At 39.3% G+C, this 22,880-nt stretch overlaps 1 protein-coding gene across 6 annotated transcripts in view; it reads left to right on the top strand.

Moving 5' to 3' along the window:
- The window catches only part of LOC116861967 (protein adenylyltransferase SelO-like), a 43,713-nt gene that overhangs the window by 1,903 nt on the left and 18,930 nt on the right, over positions 1-22,880 (top strand). For 5 of the 6 annotated variants that reach the window (XM_032848934.1, XM_032848933.1, XM_032848929.1 and 2 more), the window contains exons 2-16: positions 2,264-2,382; positions 3,016-3,144; positions 5,495-5,559; positions 5,647-5,703; positions 5,795-5,893; positions 6,083-6,150; positions 8,191-8,278; positions 10,208-10,277; positions 11,048-11,120; positions 13,556-13,639; positions 14,998-15,127; positions 21,171-21,215; positions 21,314-21,395; positions 21,498-21,590; positions 22,607-22,686. In XM_032848934.1, the coding sequence (XP_032704825.1) occupies positions 2,264-2,382; positions 3,016-3,144; positions 5,495-5,559; positions 5,647-5,703; positions 5,795-5,893; positions 6,083-6,150; positions 8,191-8,278; positions 10,208-10,277; positions 11,048-11,120; positions 13,556-13,639; positions 14,998-15,127; positions 21,171-21,215; positions 21,314-21,395; positions 21,498-21,590; positions 22,607-22,686 (1,282 nt within the window). The remainder of the gene's footprint in view (positions 1-2,263; positions 2,383-3,015; positions 3,145-5,494; positions 5,560-5,646; positions 5,704-5,794; positions 5,894-6,082; positions 6,151-8,190; positions 8,279-10,207; positions 10,278-11,047; positions 11,121-13,555; positions 13,640-14,997; positions 15,128-21,170; positions 21,216-21,313; positions 21,396-21,497; positions 21,591-22,606; positions 22,687-22,880) is intronic. The other variant, XM_032848931.1, reaches the window with a different exon arrangement.

Genomic DNA, 22,880 nt, shown 5'->3' with positions numbered 1-22,880 from the left:
AAGAATTTAATTTTGGAATGACTGATTTTTCTGAGTTGTTAAGATAAAGACTTACTGTACATTTGGAATTTTGTCTTGGATTGGGTTTGTAGTCTATAACTGATTATTTGCTGGAAGTGTAACAAAGGTGAGGGATGGGGACTTCTGAGGCAGTTAGCCTCTTTTCGTTCCACAGCCGATGACTAAGTGTATTGACTTTGCCAGAATGTGAATCAGTCAGTGCAAAATCGTGGGTATTAATGAACAGTGTATACTGTCTGTGCTCTACTAAAATGTTAGGGCATCATGGGGCACCTGGCTCAATGGGTTAAGGCCTCTGCCTTTGGCTCAGATCATGATCCCAGGGTCCTGGGATTGAGCTCCTCATCGGGTTCTCTGCTCAGCAGGGAGCCTGCTTCCCTTCCTTTCTCTCTGCCTGCCTCTCTGCCTACTTGTGACCTCTGTCAAATAAATAAAAAATCTTAAAAAAATGTTAGGGCATCATAATAAATGCATAAATTATAATTTAGTCTATTTCCACCTAGTGGCTCTCCTAAAAGAGAAGAAAATACACTGTTGGATCTTCTGCTTTTCATCGTGTTGTCAGGTTTTCTGTGGTGAATGCTGAAATCAGCTGTTTTTTGACTGACTACCCATTGGTTCCCCATCATGTGCTTCACAAACCATATATTTAGGGGAAAATGTAAAGGTTAAATCTGGTCCACATTTGCCTTTTTTATACTCATCTGGGAAAGATAGAAGAGTACTCTTATTTCTGTTATAGCTGACATTTGGTTCACCTAGGCTTGGGTGGGATAAATAGAAGTTAATCTGAACAGTTGGATAAATTGTCTTGATGCCGCCTTTCTGCACTGATGATGCAAAATGCCATTTTTATTATATAGAGAATTCTTAACATTACTTTGGGCTGTTTCTGTTCTTTTTATTGAGTCCCTTTACATCTGTTTTGGGGATAACTTTTTAGTTACTGTGTTTTTATAATTTAGGATAAGAAAACTCCCATTTCTAAAAAAATTGGTTTTTATTTTTCAAGATTTACACTTTAAGATGATCAGCTTTTCTTTTTTTTTTTTTTTAAAGATTTTATTGATTTATTTGACAGAGATCACAGGTAGGCAGAGAGGCAGGCAGAGAGAGAGGGGGAAGCAGGCTCCCTGCTGAGCAGAGAGCCTGATGCAGGGCTCCATTCCAGGACCCTGGGATCATGACCTGAGCTGAAGACAGAGGCTTTAACCCACTGAGCCACCCAGGCGCCCCGATAAGCTTTTTTTTTTTTTTTTTTTTAAAGATTTTATTTAGAGAATTTAGAGAGAGAGAACACATAAGCAGGAGAAGCAGCAGAGGGAGAGGGAGAAGCAGGCTCCCCACTGAACAGGGAGCCATGACCTGAGCCTAAGGCAGATGCTTAACCAACTGAGCCACCCAGGTGTCCCTAAGATGATCTGTTTCTTCAAAAAAAATCCTACTAGGATGTTGGTTGGGTTGCCATATGTTTATTAAATAATTTGATTACAGTGGCATTTTGACAATATAATCTCTATCCAGAAACAAGTTTTTGTGTCCCCTTGTTTTGTGATTTTAGTAATACATCTGCCCTCTTCTGTTTTTTTTTCTGTTTTAATTGGTTTGGATTAGAAGAACAGATTAAGATTTTTTAAATTGTATTTAAAAGAAAATACGTTCTGAGTATCTAAAGCATGTTCAAAACTCTTTTTGTACAGCTTTTAAAATAAGGTACATGTGTTTTAGCGCATGTTTTCTACATTTAGTAAAACATCTGTTGTCTGGTGTTGGAGTTTTTTGTAAGTATCTGTTTCTTTCAGTAATTACAATTTTCTGAAGGACAGAAAGAATGTGATTAATTGCCTAATATTTTTGGGTTGGATTACATTGAATTGGCTAGTACTATAATTCTAAAAGTATAATGCAGCTCACCTCCATTTTGCTTATACATTCTTATTTATAAACATTGTGTATCCTGTTGGCCTCCCACAAGTGAAAATCCTCAAAGACAGGGTATGTGTCTTGTTTTAAACTTTTTCCATCTCCCATCTTCTTGGATGGTTCCATTTACTGTGTTATATGAATACTGGATAGATACGGTTGAAAATGACAAAATAGACTTTAAATAATAAAGTGGGAAGAAGAGTGGTATAAATTGATTTTCTCGAAGAACTATAGTCCTAAGGAATATTAATGTTGTCTCTGGAGCAAATGAGAACACTTCTTAAGAAGAGTTGTTTTGTTTTGTTTTTTTAATCAGCTGTGTTCCCAGTTGATCCTGTTAAAGAAAATTACGTTCGTAAAGTGAAAAACTGTATTTTTTCAGTTGCCTTCCCTACTCCTTTCAAATCAAGAGTACGTCTTGTAGCAGTTTCAAAGGTTAGGCTTTATTTTTTCACAACAAAAATAATTCATTATAGCTGTTGTCTAAAAGAGATAGTCATACTGTTTGAGTTGAATTGTTAGTCTATTGGTAAATGATTATATTTGTGTTTAAAATTCAGACATTTGGAGAATGTCATTCTTAGAAATCACTTTTTGATACTGATTCCTAGACCCTAGTACTCCATTTCATCTTAAAGTTGACTTACAAAAATACATTTTTTTGAACAAAAGGGGCAAATGAGTTTAATTTTTAGAAACGGGTTCTAATAACAAATGATAAATTGTTTCTCATGATACAATTGGATTTGGCATAGAAATAGAACATTTACTTTTTTCTAGTTCCTTTAAAGAATGCGTGCTAAGAAAAATATTATTTTTAGTATGGATCACAAGAATTACATAAAAATTTTAAAACTAATAGAACTGATTTTCCCAAATAGCACAAATAATCATATAAAGTATGGTATATCCCTCATGAGAAAATATTAATGTACTTTTAAAAGAGTTTCATTCTCTAAATTTTCTTTCTTCCATCAAGTCTCTTTTCTCAAAATTATTAAAGGATTACTTAAGTTTGTAAGGTGTTTTTGGTTTGTTTTGGTTTGTTTTGTTTTTTTCCTGCCTCAGGAGGTTCTAGAAGATATTTTGGACCTTGACTTCCGTGTCTCAGAAACAGATGATTTTATCCAGCTTGTGAGTGGTGAAAGGATAGTATTTGGATCCATTCCACTGGCTCACAGATATGGTGGGCATCAGGTATGAGTAGTATCAGGATGACTTCCCTCATGTAATATATAAGCAGCTGGTGGAGATGCTTTCCTATTTATGAAGTTATTTTGCATTAATTCCTCTAATGTTAGTGTATGGAGACTACGACAAGATGTTTCTAGAAGAATGTGCCATCCTAAGTTATTTATAACTAGCTGATGTGATTTCTTGCCGTAAGAAAGCTAATGCCCAACTTCCTTTGATGGAATGGAGAAAATTGGGGTAGCGCTTACGTAAAATTTCTGAGAATTATTGCTAGAGAACTCATTCAGGGAAGTTTCAGATAAGAGATGTAGGCAAAGTCAAGTAGCACAACAGGTCAATATAAAAGCCCTAAAAGGACAAAGAGATTATAGTTTTTCCAGTATAGCTGCAGAACAAAGTTTTAGAACTGCTAGAAACGGCTAGAATTTAATCAGGATTAACTGGGGATGTTATATATGCTGAAAAAATTAAGAAAGCACCCTCTAGAAGTGAAGTTAAGATATTGAAGCAAGTTCAGGTTGTGTTATCTGACTAAATTAAAAAAGAGAGAGAGAAGGAACACAGGACCAATGGTTGAACTTGCTGTGACTTTTCCTGTGAACCAGATAAGATTAACAGTCTGATTGTCAGGGGGCTTGTTTCCTTTGGAATATATATTAGGAAAAGCAGCAAAATGTAATGGGTTTGGAGTAAGGATTCCACAGTTCAAAAAGCCATTCCCCATATAGGTTAAATTCATTAGATAGCATTTTGTACTCACATGTACTGTTAGAGTACAAATGCAGACCTTAAGCCCTGCAGAGTTTTGTTAAGCTGTATTTTTTGGTAGGGTTTTTTTGTTTTGTTTTGTTTTGGTTTTTTGGTAGTATAGTATATTAGATTTTTAAAAATCAATTTCACATTTCATCTCTTGCTTCTCTCTGATTTGAAATTATAAAGATTATAAGGATGGGTTTGTAATTTTTTAAAAAAGACTTTATTTATTTGACAGAGATCGCAAGTAGGCAAAGAGGTAGGCGGGGGGGGGGGGCGGGGGGGAAGCAGGCTCCCTCCTGAGCAGAGAGCCTGATGTGGGGCTTGATCCCAGACCCTGGGATGATGACCTGAGCTAAAGGCAGAGGCTTTAACCCACTGAGCCACCCAGGCACCCCAGGTTTGTCATTTTGAACAGTAATTGATTTTTATTAACAGAGAACTACCTTCTTGTTTCCCCTGACACTCCTGGCTCTGGATTCACCATTCTTTCTATTTATTCTTCACGGTGTGGGATATACCTAATGCATTGTTGACTTTAGAAATTGCCAGAGTATGCTGAGAGTACCTCTCAAGATTTGTGCTTTTAGAGGTAGCTAGAGATAGCAAAAATTAATGGTGATCTCTTCCTGGTAAAGATGAAAAATTAAAATAATGAGTAGATTTTTCTCAAATTTATGTTTTTCTGTTAGAACTATAAACATAGTTCTAACATAGTTCATAGTTTATAGAACTTTTTTGTGCCAAGAGCTATAAAGGTGCATGACACCTGTCCCCTTAGCTCTGAATGCTAACTAATACTCTAGGGGAGAGGATAAAGAAATCAATTCCGATAACATCAGGGTCTTGATAGGGTTAAGTATAGGACTTAGGGGAATTCACAGAGCCCTCCTAGTCCCAGAAAGTCAGAGACACTTTCTGGTGGAAGTAACATGCATGTGGAAAATGGAACGATTTCTAAGTTAGCAAATCACTGTTGGTAATGATAATTATTTCGATCTCATGAGCACTTGCATTATGTTGGACATAGTACAGAGCATCCATTGGCATTCATTCTTAAAACAACCTGGCAAGGGTTATCCCATTTTACAGAAATGAAAGGTCAGTCTCAGTGGGATTATGTAACCCAGATTTCTGTAGCTAGTAAGTGGCATAACTGGGAGTTGGGCAACCACAACAGAAAATGTTGAAAACAGCTAACTATGTAAGTTCAAAAGCATATTTTCAGTTACAAGTATGTTCTTGATTTTATATCACATACATATAAAGGCAAACTTTCTATGAATGAATTGTTCCTAGTTCATATTCTGAAATTAAATAGGTCAGTAGATTAGTTCTAAATATTCTACACCTTACCGACTTGAGCTCAGTTGTAAGATGAAGAAGTTAATCTTGTGTCTCAAATTTATATTTTTAAAATGAATTTCACTTATGTGTTATTGATTGAATTTTTTTTCACCTTTGTTCAAGTTGTTGATTCTTATAATCCTAAAAATGCAATACCCCATTCTCAATTTTGACAAAATAACTTTGGCTATAAAATTACTATGAAAACTTTAAAGGGTAATAAGCATGAATAATTTTCCTTTTTCTCCTTTAGTTTGGGATATGGGCAGGTCAGCTTGGGGACGGAAGAGCTCACCTAATTGGAATTTACATGAACAGGTACCACGTGTTTTCTGGTATAATAGCTTTTCTGCTAAATAGTAACATGAATCTTCTAATACTTAGATTTCTTTGTTGTTGTTGAAGGCAGGGTGAAAAGTGGGAGCTCCAATTAAAGGGCTCAGGAAAGACTCCATACTCCCGGTACAGTTGGTATTTTTTTTCAGTCATCTAAATAAAAATTGATGTTGTCTTCATTACAACTGAAAACCTTTTTTTCTCTTATTTGACCTAGAAATGGTGATGGCAGAGCTGTACTTCGTTCCTCAGTGAGAGAATTTTTATGCAGCGAGGCTATGCACTCTCTTGGAATTCCAACTAGCAGGGCTGCAAGGTAATTCCTTTTTCCTTGAAGCTGACTTTCAGGAATGCGTCATGTTATCTGCAGGCATGTGTCAGTAAATTGAGCAGATAGATCTATGGTAGCATGATTTCTCATTGTTTCTTATGGTTTCAGGTACTTCTTGGTAGCTTGCTAGGAGTGAACATGTAACTTTAATTGTTGGATTCTCTTGTGTTTCAGTCTGGTTGTGAGTGATGATGAAGTATGGAGAGATCAATTCTACAATGGAAACATTGTGAAAGAAAGAGGTAATAATAATTTTTAGAATATACATAAAATTAGGCTAAGTTCTTAAAGAAGAACAGATCCTGACATCTTTGCAGTCTTCTTAAAAAATGACCTTTGGGGGCGCCTGGGTGGCTCAGTGGGTTGAGCCTCTGCCTTTGGCTCAGGTCATGATAGCGGGTCCTGGGATCTAGCCCCGCATCGGGCTCTCTGCTCAGCGGGGAGCCTGCTTCCCCCTCTCCCTTTGTCTGCCTCTCTGCCTACTTGTGATCTCTGTCTGTCAAATAAGTAAATAAAATCTTTAAAACAAATTAAAAAAAAATGACCATGGTTCTTTAAGATGTAATTGTATCACTAGGGTATTACTACCATAGGATATCCTTTCCTACATCCTTACATCACTAGCCCTTTGGTTTCAAACATAGACATCTGGGAAGTGAAAAAAATCTTTATGGATAGCCAGCAAAATGTTACAAAGCTGGAACCCAAAAGTTCATACACTTTCTTCTAAGGAGAGACCCTCAGACCTTTCCTCAGAGCCTGACTCCTCGCTCTTCGTGCTTGCTTCTGATTGATTCAGTTAACTTTTTCCTCAGCCTTTAGTAAGCCAGAAATTAAAAAATTAGGAAGGGGTGAGATTTGTGCTGTAGGGCAGCAAAGAGAAACAGCGAGAGAAACTTGACCTTGAATGGAAGAGACCTAAAAAATCAATAATAAGTGTATTTGATTGATGGAGTGATTGTAAGCTCTACACCAGCATGGGACTTGCACTAGTACCCTGAGATCAAGAGTTGCATGCCGGAGGTGCCTGGGTGGCTCAGTGGGTTAAAGCCTCTGCCTTTGGCTCAGGTCATGATCTCAGGGTCCTGGGATCGAGCCCTACATCAGGTTCTCTGCTCAGTGGGGAGCCTGCTTCCTCCTCTCTCTCTCTCTGCCTGCCTCTCTGATTACTTGTGATCTCTCTCTGTCAAATAAATAAATAAAATCTTAAAAAAAAAAAACAAAAGAGTTGCATGCCCTACCGACTAAGCCAGCCAGCCACCCAATATTAAACTTATTCAACAGTTTAGAAAGCAGAGCCACTGAGGGCTGCTGACAGCCCTGCCTGCTCTGTTGGGTCCCGTGGACGTCATTGGATGACCAGGCAACCTTTTTTGCTGATGATCGCGGTGATTCACTGAGGGCACGTGTTATATTCTTTATGCTTTAGCGTCTAATATGTTTTGACAAAATTTTCATAAAAAGCAATCCCCCTAAAATATTCATGCTTGAAGGAGTTAAGGGTTATTTACCTTTGAGATTAGGAAGGATTTCAGTTGGGGGAGAAGAAAGAGTGTGCACACACAGAGAGCAGGGAATAGCACAAAGGCCCAGAGGTGGCAGTGGGGGTGGGATTGTGTGGAAAGGCGGCACCAACAGATCAGGAGGCTTTGTTTTCTGGAATAGACCTCATCTTCACATCCAAACACACGCAAGGACAGCATTCTTTTTGGGGAAAAAAACATGCATTCTCTTTACTAATTGTATTACTAATGCCTATAGTCAAAACACAAAGCAGCAATGGAAAGCTGCAAGCACTAACACAAAATACTTAGATTCACTGTCTTTCTTCTGTGTTTCATAAGTTAGAATGTATGCAAACGTTTATTTATTGAAGTGGGTTTTCAATTAGTTACACCAAGAGAAGGCACTTGCGGGGACTATGCCATGTAAATCATTTACTAATGCCCTATTTCAGGATGACATAGGGGGAAGATGTCGCAACAGAGGAGACCGTGGGAATCCCGTGTTTGGAGCCTAACAGTTTAACTGAGCAGCCTTTAGTGAGGTTAGAACCTTCATATTTATGAAAGTGTTGTGGTTCCTGACATTTGAACCGATTCCAGGCTTAAAGAAATAGAGAAAAATCCTTGATCCTTTCTAGGGTATCATTAGTTGCTTTTCTGATAAATTGGGTGCCTGTATTATTTTTTTACTAAAATAATTTAAATTTTTAGAAAAGTATATTATGCTGTATTTGCAGTTTAAAATGCTAAAAATATGCTAAAATGTGTGTTTTTCAGGTGCAATAGTGCTGCGTGTTGCAAAATCATGGTTTAGAATTGGATCATTAGAAATTTTGGCTCATTATGGTGAACTGGATTTACTAAGGTTAGAAAATGATATTTTTTTAATGATAGGAGACAATTAAAAAATGCTTGTATATGTACTGTGAAGTTAAAATATTTTTTGTTTTCTTAGAAGTTAAAATCAAATATTTCAATTAATAAATATTTTTAACACTCACTACATGTGGGTTTTCTAGGAGGCCGAAAGAAGTGTGAGACCCAGTAGACCCTTTGCTCAAGGAATTTTTAATCTGATATGCAGCCCAGTTGTAGCTGAGGGCCTCGTGCCATTTGGAGCCCTGGGTGGAAGTGATTCAACGCCCCCAAATCCACCTGCAGAGATCAAAGAGCTCCTTTCAACTTCTGGGTTCCCAGAGTGTGTCTTCACTCTCCAGACTGCGGTTTTGACACCTGTGAGATGCCTGCTTTGCTCTGGGTTGACCCACAGCTGAAACTCAGCCCCTTCAAAAGGGCAAAAGCAGGCAAACAAACAGGCAAATGTACATAGAGCATTTAAGAACAGAATGTGTCTCACTGAAGTTTTTCTGCAAGGAGCACAGAGGATGGCTTCAAAAGAGCAAAAGCAACGGATTCTTGCCCTTGCATCACACAGTACAGCTTCCAGCATTTTGTGATGTCTTAGTGCCTGCAGCGTCTCTACTTGCACAATTCCGTCTTCCTCACGCGGATTTAACAAGAGGTGTCTTCAGGCAGAAACATTTCCTCCTTTCAGAGGAATTCTGCTTCCTTTTGTTAAGATAATACAGTTGGAAAAAGTTCTAAAAAGTCACATAGATTCTCTTAGACAAACTAGAGTCCTTTGGGGTGTGGATCCTGTGTTGTAGGTGTCAGCGCGGGAAGTCCCGATGCCTGGGCTGTGAAGGATGCGGGGAGAGAAGCCCCGAGGAAAATGAGGAAGCAGAGTAGAGAAGTCCCCACACTGGCTAGAGCCGTCTCTGAGTCTCTTACTTAGCAAATGTTCTCTGAGCTCCTGGTCGTCCTGCTTGTTGAGAAGAGTTGTCTGCGCTCACTGGGCATTATTTCTAACTTCCCATTTGTTTTTTGGGTCCCTTCTGATTGGATTCACGATGTCACTGAAATTGTCCCATCTGGTGGTAGTATTTCTATAATAGTTCACTTATTTCTCTGACATTTGATGTATATTAGTGACCGCCGCCTCCTAAAAGTCTGTCGGCTCACGTAACCACATATATATTCCTTTTCGTTTCCCAAATGCTTACAACAGTTCTTGACATACAAGCACTTATTCACATGATTAAATTATTAAATGATTAGAAAAATACATATATACACAAACTCTAATCCATTCCTTTTGTTTTGACTGGCTTTTAATAATTCCCTAGTTACATCTACAACCCCCAGTCTTTTTTATGGCTTCTTTCTTATCCAATACATTCAACACTATAGTTAGTTGACGAGTCAGTTAAAATAGGGAATAAAAAATATGATACACAGACAACTTAAATAACTTTGAACACTGGACAGTCTTTTGCCACCCCCCATTTGTGAAGCCTTATGTGACCTTGCAGACATAAATAATTGTTCCCTGCTCTGTTATCTGTGTAACTTTTATATTCTGTTATTGGATGTGTCACACTGTAATGTCATTATTTCTTCATGTGTTCTTCTCCCTAATGGGCTCTGTGTGCTTTGAGGTTTGGGTCCTCTGGATCTGGGTCTTGGCATCCTTTCCCCCAGTATGTGCACCTGGTGGGGCTTATAGTAGGTGTGCATTTGTAATAACATGGTGTAATCTAATACTGTCTTAGAAACTCATTTCCCGTTTTGACTGGTATTGAGGAAGTATTTCTCTATGGCTGTTTTTTAGAGTAAAATCTTATTTTAATTCTTAAAATTTGAAGCTTGAATCTAGTGGCTTCCTGGATGTCAAGGGTGGATTTAGATAATTTGATATGGGGAGACACTGATGCTTTCTCCTTCTTTTCTCCAGGACGTTACTAGACTTCATCATACAGGAGCATTTCCCCTCAGTAAAGGCCACAGAACCTAACAGATATGTGGTAAGTTTGGTCAGAGAAAGAGAAAGGTCAGTACTCAGTTTTCTCTTCTGGCCCGCCAACATCAACGGTTACAACTTAGAACTTGACTGGGTAGGTAGGAAAGGAAATGGAGTGCACTTTGAACATTTTGTTAGGTGAGGGGAAGGTGAACCACTTCATAAACAAGACACAGATAAGAAAGTTGTTTTGTTTGAAAGGTATCCAGAGAAAAAGAACAGGTGCTACTACCTCCTGACTCTGGACGTGATGTTTTGCACACATGTTTTATAACTTGGTCTTACGTAGTCTTTCCTCACACATGAGAAATACAGATATTTCTGTAGTAGTAGTAGTTCTAAAATAAACACAATACATAACAGGAAAATGTGATTTTCTATTCTTGTGGAAATGATTTGGTCTTCATAACCCTCTTTCATTCTCTTAGCAGCCACAGCGAAGGGAATTCCATTATTTTTCTTTGTGATTCATTTCAAAGTTTAAGAACTTACTTTGCTTACATTTAACTCCCTTGTGCTGAATTCTAATGCTTTTCCTGTTCTTACTGGACATAGAGAAGGCCTAGTAATAATACTATGTCTGGGCCTTTATATATTATTTCTCAGTGACTAATTCCATGTTCTTCCATTTTTTTTCTTACATTTGTTAATTTCCATTTCTTTTTCATCTTTTGATACCCTGAATTCTTTCCATGTTCTCCCCATGACTTAGCAGAAGATCCCAGAAGAGTATATATTCCTGAAAATCTGAAAAATTTCTGAATTTTATTTTAGGAGTTTTTCTCTACTGTGGTATCAAAGACGGCACAACTCATTGCCTTGTGGATGTCTGTTGGTTTTGCTCATGGTAAGTCATCTACTGATGCTTCATTTTCCTGATGAGAAAGTAGAGTTAATTTGTTGAAGCAGAACACTCCATTTTTGTGTACTTCAAAACGTTCCTGCTGATGAGCTTAACATTTATGAGGTATGAATTTGTTTTTAGCAACAGAGAAGCAATTTTCTTGTGTTTAAAATGGCTTTGAATGGAACGGTATGCACAAGATAGAATAAGCATCCTCAATTCAACGAGGATGTTATTACCTGTAAAACGTTCTTTTTTTAAAAAAAGATTTTATTTATTTAAATATTTTAAATAAATTATTTAAATATTTAATAAAGATATTTTATTAATAAAAACAATAATTCAAAAAATTAATAATAAAATTATTTATTTAAAATAAATATTTAAATAAATAAATAAATAAATAAATATTTATTTATTTTTTAAAAGATTTTACCTATCTATCCGACAGGGATCACAAGCAGCCAGAGAGGCAGGCAGAGAAAGAGGAGGAAGCAGGCTCCCTGCCGAGCAGAGAGCCCGATGCGGGGCTCTATCCCAGGACCCTGGGATCATGACCTGAGCTGAGGGCAAGAGGCCCAACCCACTGAGCCACCCAGGCGCCCCTTGTTTATTTATTTTAGAGAGAGAGCGCACAAGCAGGCAGAAGGGGAGGGGCAGAGGGGGAGGGAGAGGGACAAGCTGACTCCACGCTGAGTGCAGAGCCTGACCCTGGAAGCTGGACTTGATTTCATAATCCCAAAGATCGAGACCTGAGTCAAAAGCAAGAGTTGGACGCTTTACCAACTGAACCACCTAGGTGCCCCAACCTTAAACGTTTTCAACCACGTGGCTACACGATATATTTTGGTCACTTTTTTTTTTTTAAAGATTTTATTTATTTATTTGACAGATAGAGATCACAAGTAGGCAGAGAGGCAGGCAGAGAGAGAGAGAGGAGGAAACAGGCTCCCCGCTGAGCAGAGAGTCCGATGTGGGACTCGATCCCAGGACCCTGGGATCATGACCTGAGCGGAAGGCAGAGGCTTCAACACACTGAGCCGCCCAGGAGACCCTATTTTGGTCACTTTAAAACTGTTTTTAAAATCTCAATTATAAAAGCACTGCATGCTTATGGTAAAGAATGGTAAGTATAGGGCGCCTGGGTGGCTCAGTCGGTTAAGTGGCTGCCTTAGGCTCAGGTTATGATCGCAGGGTCCTGGGATCAAGTCCTTGTCTGGCTCCCTGCTCAGTGGGGAGCCTGCTTCTCCCTTTGCCCCTTCCCCTGGTCATGCTCTGTCTCTGTCTCTCTCTCTCTGGCTCACTCTGTCTCTCAAAGAAATTTTAAAAATCTTTAAAAAAAGGAATTGAAAGTATACAGAAGTGAGTATAAATTCCATTCTCCAGGGTAATCATTATTAACCATTTTATATCAATATTTTTGGACTCTTTTAGGATGATACTCATACACATCCTGTAAAAAACAGGGCTGGCTTGTGTGTTTGAAACCATTTAGCGTGTGTAGTTGCATGGGAAGGAATATCTGCTCAAACTAAGAATAACTGAAAAACAAATCATGTATGTTCTAATGTCTCTAGATGACTACCTAAAGGGAATCCCACAGTGAAAAACTTCTTGAAATCCACTTAGCTGATCACACCCATACTCTGTGTATCTGTCTTGGAGTGGGCTGGGGTAGGGAGAGCAGGGTAGGTGTTTCAGAGTTTTTGCTGTTAGGAACCATGGCACAGTGACTACCTTGCAACTGTATCTTCATATTCCTGAAGGCAACTTTTGAGGACAGACCCCTACCATAGGATGGCTGGGTTAGAGAGTCTATACATTTAACATTTTGATAAACTGGGCCATCTTGCTCTGAAAAACAATGAAACCCGATAGCGGACACAGTTGCCAAATATCTTGTATTAGGCTGGCGTATCCATTCCCCGGCTTCCTCCTACCCCACACTCTGGCCACCAGCCCTAGCCCCCTTGCCTGGGAGGGCACACTCCCTCCCCCTTCTGCTAGGGTCTGCAGCTAAGGACTGTAATGGGAGTGCATATCCATATTTTACCCTTTTCCCATCCTTTGGAAATAAATTCATCTTACTCCTTTACTAGTTTCACTTCCACTCCGAGTAACGTATATTTTTTTAAACAAATGCAAGAAATTGAGGATAAGTAAGAAGAAGTTGTATTTCTTGGGGCTTTTGTTCTGTAGTATTTGAAATCTTTATGGGGTAAGGTATAAAACAAAAGGGCAAATTTAATTTAAAGATGTAGTTTTAATATATATTAGGTATTTGATATCACCAGTTAAACTTTCAATAGATAACCCAATTTTATTTCACTTCCAAAACAAATGCATTTCCATTTTCCTATTCTTGACAATTTCATACATTTAAAAATGCTTTATTATTTTATTACCGTGATTTTGGAATCTTTTTGTTGTGGTTTCAGGTGTTTGTAATACTGATAACTTCAGTTTGTTATCCATTACAATCGACTACGGCCCATTTGGTTTTATGGAAGCCTATAACCCAGGTATGTGTGATTTATACGTAAATATGTATGTGTGTACACACATGTATCTTATTTCACCAAAAAATGATTACGGGTTTATTTTAGATAAGTTGTTATAGCTAATACAGTGTTGAGGTAGTAGAAAGAATTGGGTTCATTCATAAAACGGTCACTTTATGTAGTACTGAATGTTCCAGGTGCTATAGGGAAACAGAAATGAGCCCTTCGAGGTCTCTGCCCTTAAGGAATTACATATTAGAGAAGATGACAGGGAGGCAGTAGGGAACCTGTGTGAGACAGATGCAGGTTTGACTTCTGGCATCTGAGCCACAGTGGCTCGGTGCCCTTCCCTGGACAAGTTACTTAACTTCTCACATTACCAACCTATAAAATGGAGGCCATAGTAACACAGTCCTTGCAAGGAGAGATCCAAGCAGGCTTTGTGGACGGTGTGATACTTGAGGTGGGGTTTGAAGGACAATTATGATCACCTGAAAATATATATATTTTTTTTAAGATTTCACTTGAGTGCAAGAGAGAGCAAGCATGAGCAAGGGAAGGAACAGAGGGAGTAGGAAAGAGAGAAGCAGATTCCTCACTGACCAGGGAGCTGGATGCAGGACTCGATCCCAGGACCCTGGGATCTTGACCTGAGCTGAAGGCAGACGCGTAAGAGATTGAGCCACCCAGGCGCCCCTGATCACCTGAAAATTCTTACATAGTAGAAATATATTCCTCTATTAGGCAAAAATTCATATTTAAAAAGAATTTCATGTGTATGGGTAGTAAGTGCTTATGTTAATTTTTAGTTAAATGTTTAACGTCAGAAAGATTTAATAAATGTAAACATATCTAATGAATATAAATTTATTAAACTTAAATATAAACTTAGAAAGGAAGAGGACATTTATTACAATTATCTCCACTATGAAAGGCTAGTAATGGGCATCTGGATGGCTCAGTTGTTAAGCGTCTGCCTTTAGCTTAGGTCATGATCCCAGGGTCCTGGGATCGAGCCCCGAGTCAGGCTCCCTGCTCAGCAGGAGGCCTGCTTCTCCCTCTCGCACTCTCCCTGCTTGTGTTCTTTCACTGTCTCTCTCTAAATAAATAAATAAAATCTTTTTTTGTTGTTGTTTTTTGTTTTTTTTTAAAGATTTTATTTATTTATTTGAGAGCGAGAGAGTGAGAGCGTATGAGAGGGTAGAAGGTCAGAGGGAGAAGCAGACTCACCATGGAGCTGGGAGCCTGATTCCAGACTCAGTCCTGGGACTCCAGGATCATGACCTGAGCTGAAGGCAGTCACTTAACCAACTGAGCCACCCAGGTGTCCCTAGATAAATAAAATTTTTAGAAAGGATAATATTTTTTATTTTAAACAGATTTTGTCCCAAACACATCTGATGATGAAAGAAGATATAAAATAGGAAATCAGGCCAATATTGGGATGTTTAATTTAAACAAATTGTTGCAAGCTTTAAATCCATTACTGGATCCTAGGCAAAAGAAGCTGTGAGTAAATCCAAAATCCACTAATTAAATCTGTATGAAATTACATTTGTATAATGATCATTTTTTCAAGCTAACATTTTAAGAACCATCTTAATATTTAGTCTTTAATAATGAAGCCATTTTAAACTATTTTTGTGTAGTACAGTTTTGGCTTTTTCCCACAGTTATTAGGATGAAGTGTTTCCCTATTTATTGCTTTTTAGGTGTTGTGAAATTTTAGCTTATTTCTTCTTTGATCTAAGGGTTATTTATCACTGTTTTTCTTAATATCTAATAATTGGGCTCATTTTATTCATATATTTTTATATGTGTTTGGTAAAATATACATTTAAAATGTGTTAAGGTTTCTTTATGACCCCCAAATAATGAATTTTGTGCATCTGTAGTCAAAGGTTTTACTATATCAAATTGAGTGTATTGAGTGTATTATTCAAGGCCTTTATGACTCTATTTTTTTATCTATTCGATAAATTTGATGCGTTAGAAATGTGTATTAAAATCTCCCACTTTAATTGTATTTTTACTAAGTAATTTTTTCTGATGGTTTTAAATTTTAATATTTTGCTATTGTATTATTGGTACACACAGGTTTTTACTTATATATCCTTAAAAAAAAAGTGCCTTTTAGCCTAAGGCCATGACCCCCTTTTTCTTGATTTAGCCTTTTAACTCCAAATTTCAATTTATCTGATATTAATATTGCAATTCGAGCTTTCTTTTCGTTGGATTTGCCTCGAGTCTCACTTTGTTTTTCTACCTTTGTCATTTGTCTTACAGTATGTTTCTTGTAAAAACAGACAACACATATAGCCAGGTTTTAACTTAGTGTGATGGTTTCGGTCTTAAGAGATGTGTGTAGGCTGTTTACATTTATTGTAACAACTGATTTATTTTATTCCTGTCTTATACTCTGCTTTATCTCTATTTTATGTATCAGTTCCCTGCCACCTCACCGGCTTTCCTTATCTATTTATGATTTGAGAAGTTCATTCATCGCTCCCCCACCTTGATTTGGAAACTGCTGTATTCTCCACCTGCCACTGGTAGTTATCTTCCTTTTCCTGCCGCTTTCTCTACTGTTATGGGAAAATGAGTTTCCAAGTACTTTTCCTTCACTAAGATTCTATTGACTTATGTAAGTTTTCTCCTCCATTTCAGTGAGACTCAGTTCTTTTCCTTTTTACCTCTAAGAACCCAACTGCCGGCCTCTGCTAATAAGGTAGCTTAGTATTTTGAATTTCAGACTTTTGTAGGTTTTCCTACAAAGCGTAGGAAGTGTATCTCTCCCATCATAAGTCTTTGCCCTAGCGCTTCCCCCACCTGCACAAGCCCACATTTCTAATCATTTCACTGCTGGCCACCGCTTTTTATTCAGGGTTACATCTCGAAGTCTCTGTTTCAATTACTCTATTATTTCCCTTAGTGGGGTATAGAGGTGATGTATATTCTGAATTCTCGCATAACCGTTACTATTTTTATTTTACGCTGACAGATGACTGAGACTAGGGCACTAGATTATGGATTCACTGGTATGTAACAGAAGCCCAAAATAATAGTAGTTTGAATAAGAGGGACATGGTTTTCTCCCTTGAAAAGCGTGCAGGTTGGTAACTGAGGGCTGGTGGGTACTCTGCTGAGTCTCAGACGGCTTTGACTTTTCCATCCCACCATCCACTCACTGCTGAAGTCCTCAGGGTCCGGGATGGGGCACCATCTGGAACACCCAGCTTCTGAGTGGCAGCGTGGAGAAGAGGCAAGTCTTCTCTATCGAAGGATACATGTCAGCGTTTGTACACATCTCCTCCCTCCTTTCCCATCAGCCAGGACTTAATCATAGAGCCATCTGAGTGTAGGGGCCTTCCATTGTATCAGCCCAGCTGCACTGGTCCAAGTTTCCCTTCCCTGTATGGTTATGGGTTCCATTGCAAGATCTGGAAGGCGGAAGTGAGGCAGCGGCGTGGCTGCACCCAGAAGGCCGGCCTGCAGCCAGGCCCCACTGCCGCTCGCGCGCACTGCCGTCCATCCATCCGTCCATCTGCTGGTCCACGGTGTTGGTGTGGGGAGAGAACCAGGGCCAGTGCTGGGCCAGGGCGGGCACTGCCCCGTGGTGAGGGGCACAGGCTGATTGCAGCTGGCCTGCACCTCGGAGCTTGGACCCCTGAGGGACAGACTTGGGTTTCAGTTTGGGCAAATTCTGGCTGGTCTTCACTGTCTCCGGTCTCACATCCAATTTTCTGTCCTCTCCTCGCTACCAGCGTTGGCCCCAAAACCAGACACAGAAACAACAGGATGATACGTCCTTCTTCACCTGCTCCCACAGTCACGGAAGGTCAAATCCTTCCGAAAAACCCCTTGTTCTGGCACCCATAGTGCTTCTGCTTCTCCGCCTGCAACTACTACCTAGCGAGGGAAACCTCTGCTTTTGCTTAACTGTTGACTTTCTTCCGTTCACTTCTTTTTGTGCTTCTGGCACTCCATTCTTGGTACGAATCCTTCTTCATTTGTCCCCAAGTCTTATTTTTTTTTTCCTTATGCTTTCCATTTCTTTGCGTTTTTGTGTAGGTTTTGTGGTATTTCTTCTCCCCAGTTTCCTAGGCCGCTCAATTTGAGTCTCAGGAGTAACCGTCTTCCGTCTCAGTCCACCCACTGAATTCTGTGGCCTGAAATACTGTCTTGGAGTTCCAGAAGGTCTACTGAGGCACAGTTTATTCTCCTGAAGGGTCTTACCATTGTTTTCATAGTGGTGTCTGTCTCCACTAGCCGTTCCATTGTGCTGAGAGCCAGCCGTTCTGGGGGTCTTCTGTTTCTGCTCTCTCTGGCTATGAGAGGAGAACACTTGGGCACTGCATCATTTTCCTTTGCCTCTCCATTGGGGCTCCACTCTGGTTAAGCTGTGGTACCCCTTTCACGGGCTGGCAGAGGACCTGCAAGCAAGTTTTTAGCTTTCCACTCGGCCTCTCGTAGGCTGTCTCTCTGCTCCCAGCTCTCCTCAGCAGCCAAGGCTAGCATTCTCCTACCTTCGGGGTAGAGAGGTTTTAGCAGCTCTCCTGCAGCCTCGTGGAAGCCAGGGAGCCACTAATTTTTTCCAGTAACACTTATACAGGTAGGGCCCTTGATGTCTTTGCTCTGCTCAGCCATGCTGTACCTCAAGATTGAGGGCCTGCAGCCTTGCTCAGCCCCTCCAGGCCTGCTTGCCTCCTCCAGGCCCTACCAGCTCTGAGGCCCAGGAGAGGGGCTAAATTAGAGCAGGGAAGGGCAGGCACCAAAAATTCATTTGAACCACCATCTTCCTTTGACATCTCTGGTTTAGTGTTTGGCCTTGAAGATTTTTAAAGGAAATCCCTTATCCCCCTTCGGGTGGTTCCCGTGGGGGGAGGGGCAGGGCTTCATGAGAGTACACAGTTCTTCTCTGGCTCCACTTAATTCCTCTCTGGGGGATGAAGGGTTAATGACCAGTTTGGTGAATTTGGGAGACGAATTTAAACCTGTGTGGCTCATCCTATTAATACCTCTCTTTCTGGAGATCCGCCCAACCAGAGAAAGCATACATTTTCTGCTTTTTTATATGAAAATTTTACAGGGGTGTGCCCAAATGGGGGAGACCCATAGATGTAACTGTTATTCTAGTAGTTGAGTGAATAAATCTTTCTAATGTAGGTACAAAACATTAACATGCCGATTGATCCATAGACTTAAGCCATATTTTCCAGACTAGCTTTTATCAATAATAAAGCTGAACTTTTAATCTCAGAGTCTGACTATTATGTGATCTCTCCTTCTGAATTCAGGCTGAAGAAAAAAGGGTACATGGTTGCCTTTTTAAACAACAGAATAAATAATAAATAGACAACATTGTAATGTTTATAATTAGTTACTCAAAATGAAATATCTAGCATATTTCAGGGGGCGCCTGGGTGGCTGAGTGGGTTAAGCCTCTGCCTTTGGCTCAGGTCATGATCTCAGGGTCCTGGGATGGAGCCCCGCATTGGGCTCTCTGCTCAGCAGGGAGCCTGCTCCCCGCCCCCCCCCCCCGCCTGCAGCTCTGCCTACTTGTGTTCTCTCTTTGTCAAATAAAAAAATAAAATCTTTTAAAAAAAAAAAAGAGGAATATCTGGCGTATGTATATGAATAAGCATGAATAATAATCTAAGTATGTTAATAATTATATAGAATGTTAAGATATTTCTTGATGTAACCACTGGGCATTGAACTCCTTGAGGGCAGGATCACATTATAATCACTTCTGTGTCTCAGGGCACCAGGGTGGCTCAGTCAGTTAAGTGTCTGCCTTCGGCTCAGGTCATGATTCTGAGGTCCTGGGATAGAGCCCCGCATTTGGTTCCCTGCCCAGCATGGATTCTGCTTCTCCCTCTGCCTGCCACTCCCTCTGCTTGTGCTCTCTCTCTGTCAAATAAATAAATAAAATCTTAAAAAAAAATCATTTCTCTGTCCCTAATGTATTTGCCAGAAGATAAAGCATATTTTTCACTCTCCCCCACCTGTCCCCCAAATCTAAAATTGGATTTCCAGTACAAGATCCCAAGCGGAAGGCAAAGCGTAGAGTAATTTCATTAACCCCAGGCAACAAAAAAAGATTACTACGATAAAGATAAAAGTTTTATATACCACCTATGGTTTTCTTAATTAATATAACTAAAGATATATTGGTAATGCATCATAGTTCAAAATCGAAGCAATATAAAACAATATTCATTAAGCAGTCACTCTTGTCTCCATGAATTTTCTCTCCCTTTTGCTTTGCAGAGTTCATTTATTTGCTCAACAAATACTTACTGAGGTCCTCAGTATGTGCTCGACACTGTTCTAAGTGCTAAGGGGACAGCAGTGAATCAAACAGCAGGATAGTTGGGCCTGTGCAGTGCTTGCTTCTGGTGGGAGAGAGTCACACAGAATAAATAAGATCCATAGCTTATGAGAAGGAGAGGAGTACAATGGAGAAACACTAGCAGGAGATAGGGAATAAAGGCAGCGGGGTTTGCAGTTTTAAAAGGATGGTCAGGACCTCACTCGGGCAAAGGGTTGAAGGAGTCGCAGGAGCAAACTACACAGATACCTGGGGGAAGAGTGCTCTAGGCAAGGGAACAGCCTGTGCAAAGTCCCCGAGCAGGTGTGTGTGGTGGGGGGGTTAAGGAACAGCCAGATGGCTCCTGTGGCTGCCTCAGAATGAGCAAGGGGAAAATTTACATGGGATGAGGTCAGTAAGGTAAAGAGGGGAGCTTCAGAATGAGTTGAGCTTTTGTATGATTTAAAATACATGTAAAGGGTGCCTGGATGGCTCTGTGGGTTAAAGCCTCTGCCTTCGGCTCAGGTCATGATCCCAGGGTCCCGGGATCAAACCCCCGCATCGGGCTCTCTGCTCAGCAGGGAACCTGCTTCCCCTCCTTCTCTCTCTGTGTGCCTCTCTGCCTACTCGTGATCTCTGTCTGTCAAATAAATAAATAAATAAATAAATCTTAAAAAAAAAATTTAAGAATATTAAGAAATAGAAACTTAATTTGTTGGGCGCCTGGGTGTCTCAGATGGTTAAGTGTCTGCCTTCTGCTCAGGTCATGATCTCAGGGTCCTGGGATCCATCCCCACATTGAGTCATTCCCGCCCACCCCCACCGCCCACAGCTGGCTCTGCAGGGAGTCTGCTTCTCCCTCACCCTCTGCCTCTCCCCCTGCTTGTGCTTTCTCTCTCTCAAAGGAATAAATAAAATCTTTAAAAGAAAAAAAAAGAAAATTTGTTTAAAGACGAGTTTAAGGTTAAGAAGCTTTAATCTCTCAGAATGCTCATTGAATTGTACAATGCACATTCATGCATTTCACTATGTGCAAATTTTACCTCAATAAAAATAAGATTGTAAGACAAAAAAGGCTTTAATCTTCATATTTTTATGAAATATATGAATTGAGATTGATAAATGTAATTACCATATTTATATTTAATATGTGGAAAGTTCACGTTGTTCTTATAAAACATAATTCAAGAATGTTAATTTTGATCAAGTTTAACTGTCCTTCCTTTTTTCTCCCTGTAGAGCTGCTCAGATTCTTGAGGGGTATCCTGTTCTTTATTACACAAGGTTTGTCCTTTTGAGTAGAGATATTAAAGCTTCCTGGTTGGTTTGAGGACAGTTCTTAAAATAGGGAGACTTGAATTGAACTGACATTTCTCTTTCAGATTTAGAGACTTGTTCAAAGCCAAGCTGGGGTTACTTGGAGAAAGGAAGGGTGATGACAATTTAATTGCATTTCTCTTACATGTGAGTTTGTCATTTTATCTTTTTTTTTCCGACTAACATTTGAATTACTAATCAGCATCTTCTTGAAGACTTGAGATTGATAAATTTAATTATTTTCATTAGCTCATGGAAAAGACAGAAGCTGATTTTACAATGACATTTCGGCAGCTCAGCGAGATTACTCAAAGCCAGTTAGAGGAGCTCAACATTCCCCAGGTAGTCATTTGTGACATTTGTTTTCTCTTAATTAAGTTTTCTTTAACAGATGTATTAAGGTATAATTTACATGCCATAAAATCCCACTGGCCTTAAGTATATAATGCAGTGATTTTTTATAATTTACAGATTTGGGCATTTATCACCGTGATTTTATTCTAGAACTGTCCCCCCATCACCCTAAAAAGAAGATCCTTTGTGCCCATTTGCCGTTAATCTCCGTTTCCACTCCTAGCCCCAAGCAGCTACTAATTTACTCTGTGTCTCCAGGTTTTCACTTTCTAGACAGTTCCTATAAATGGAGTCATACAAAATGTGGTCTTTTGCACTTGGCTTCTTCATTAACTGAGTTTTGTGGTTCCTCCATCTTGTCACTGTATCAGCAGTATTTCCTCCTTGTCACTCAGTGGTACTCCCACTGTGTGGCTATTCCATCTTTTGTTGATCCATTTACCAGTTGATGGACATTTGGGTCATTTCCACTTCTTTCCTATTGTGAATAAATACTGCTCTGCTCATGTACAAGTTTTTGTGTGAACATGTGTTTTTGTTTCTCTTGGATAGACACTAGGAGTGGAACCGTGTCTTACTAATTTTTATATCCGTCCCACCTGACAGTTCCCAGCACAGCACTGACGTTCTATAAATATTTACTGAATGAATTCATGGGTGACAAAATGAAATGCAGTTGCGAATTAAGTTTTTAAAAGTAAATTATATATTATTTAAAGGAAGGCTTTTGGATAATATAAGTACTCACGTGTAATCTCTGTAAAGACTTGGTTTATCTTAAATCATGCCATTACATGAATTTCCGTGAATTAGAATTTTAGAGTTGAAGGTTATATAAAGAAAAGAAAAACATATTCTATTTTAGTACTACTTCTATTTAAACTAGCATGTCTTAAAAAATCTGAATATTACAAGTTATTATTAAGGAACATAAAGTAACATGAAGTTAAAATAAACAACTAATATTTATATAATGAGCAGCCTATTACCACGTTTTCATTTAGCAATTCTGGGCACTGAAGATGATCTCAGAGCACCAGCTTTTCCCCGCCTGGGTATCCCAGTACCTTTTGAGACTGAAGAGGTAAGGTAATCTAACCACTTCTGAAAAAGCATGTGACATATTTAGCAGAGGCAACCCATCAAGTTTTCCTTCAACTTTCTAACATTTCCCTTTTTTTTTTAATTTTAATTTTTTAATTTAACATATAATGTATTATTTGCCCCAGGGGCCAACATTTCCCTTTTACTCCTGGGTACTTTGTACCTGCTGAGGTA

This window comes from Lontra canadensis, unplaced genomic scaffold, assembly GCF_010015895.1.
Source record: "Lontra canadensis isolate GAN:19392208 unplaced genomic scaffold, GSC_riverotter_1.0 scaffold215, whole genome shotgun sequence".
In the NCBI taxonomy this organism is placed as follows: domain Eukaryota; kingdom Metazoa; phylum Chordata; class Mammalia; order Carnivora; family Mustelidae; genus Lontra; species Lontra canadensis.
This window is presented reverse-complemented; position numbering and strand designations above follow the sequence as displayed.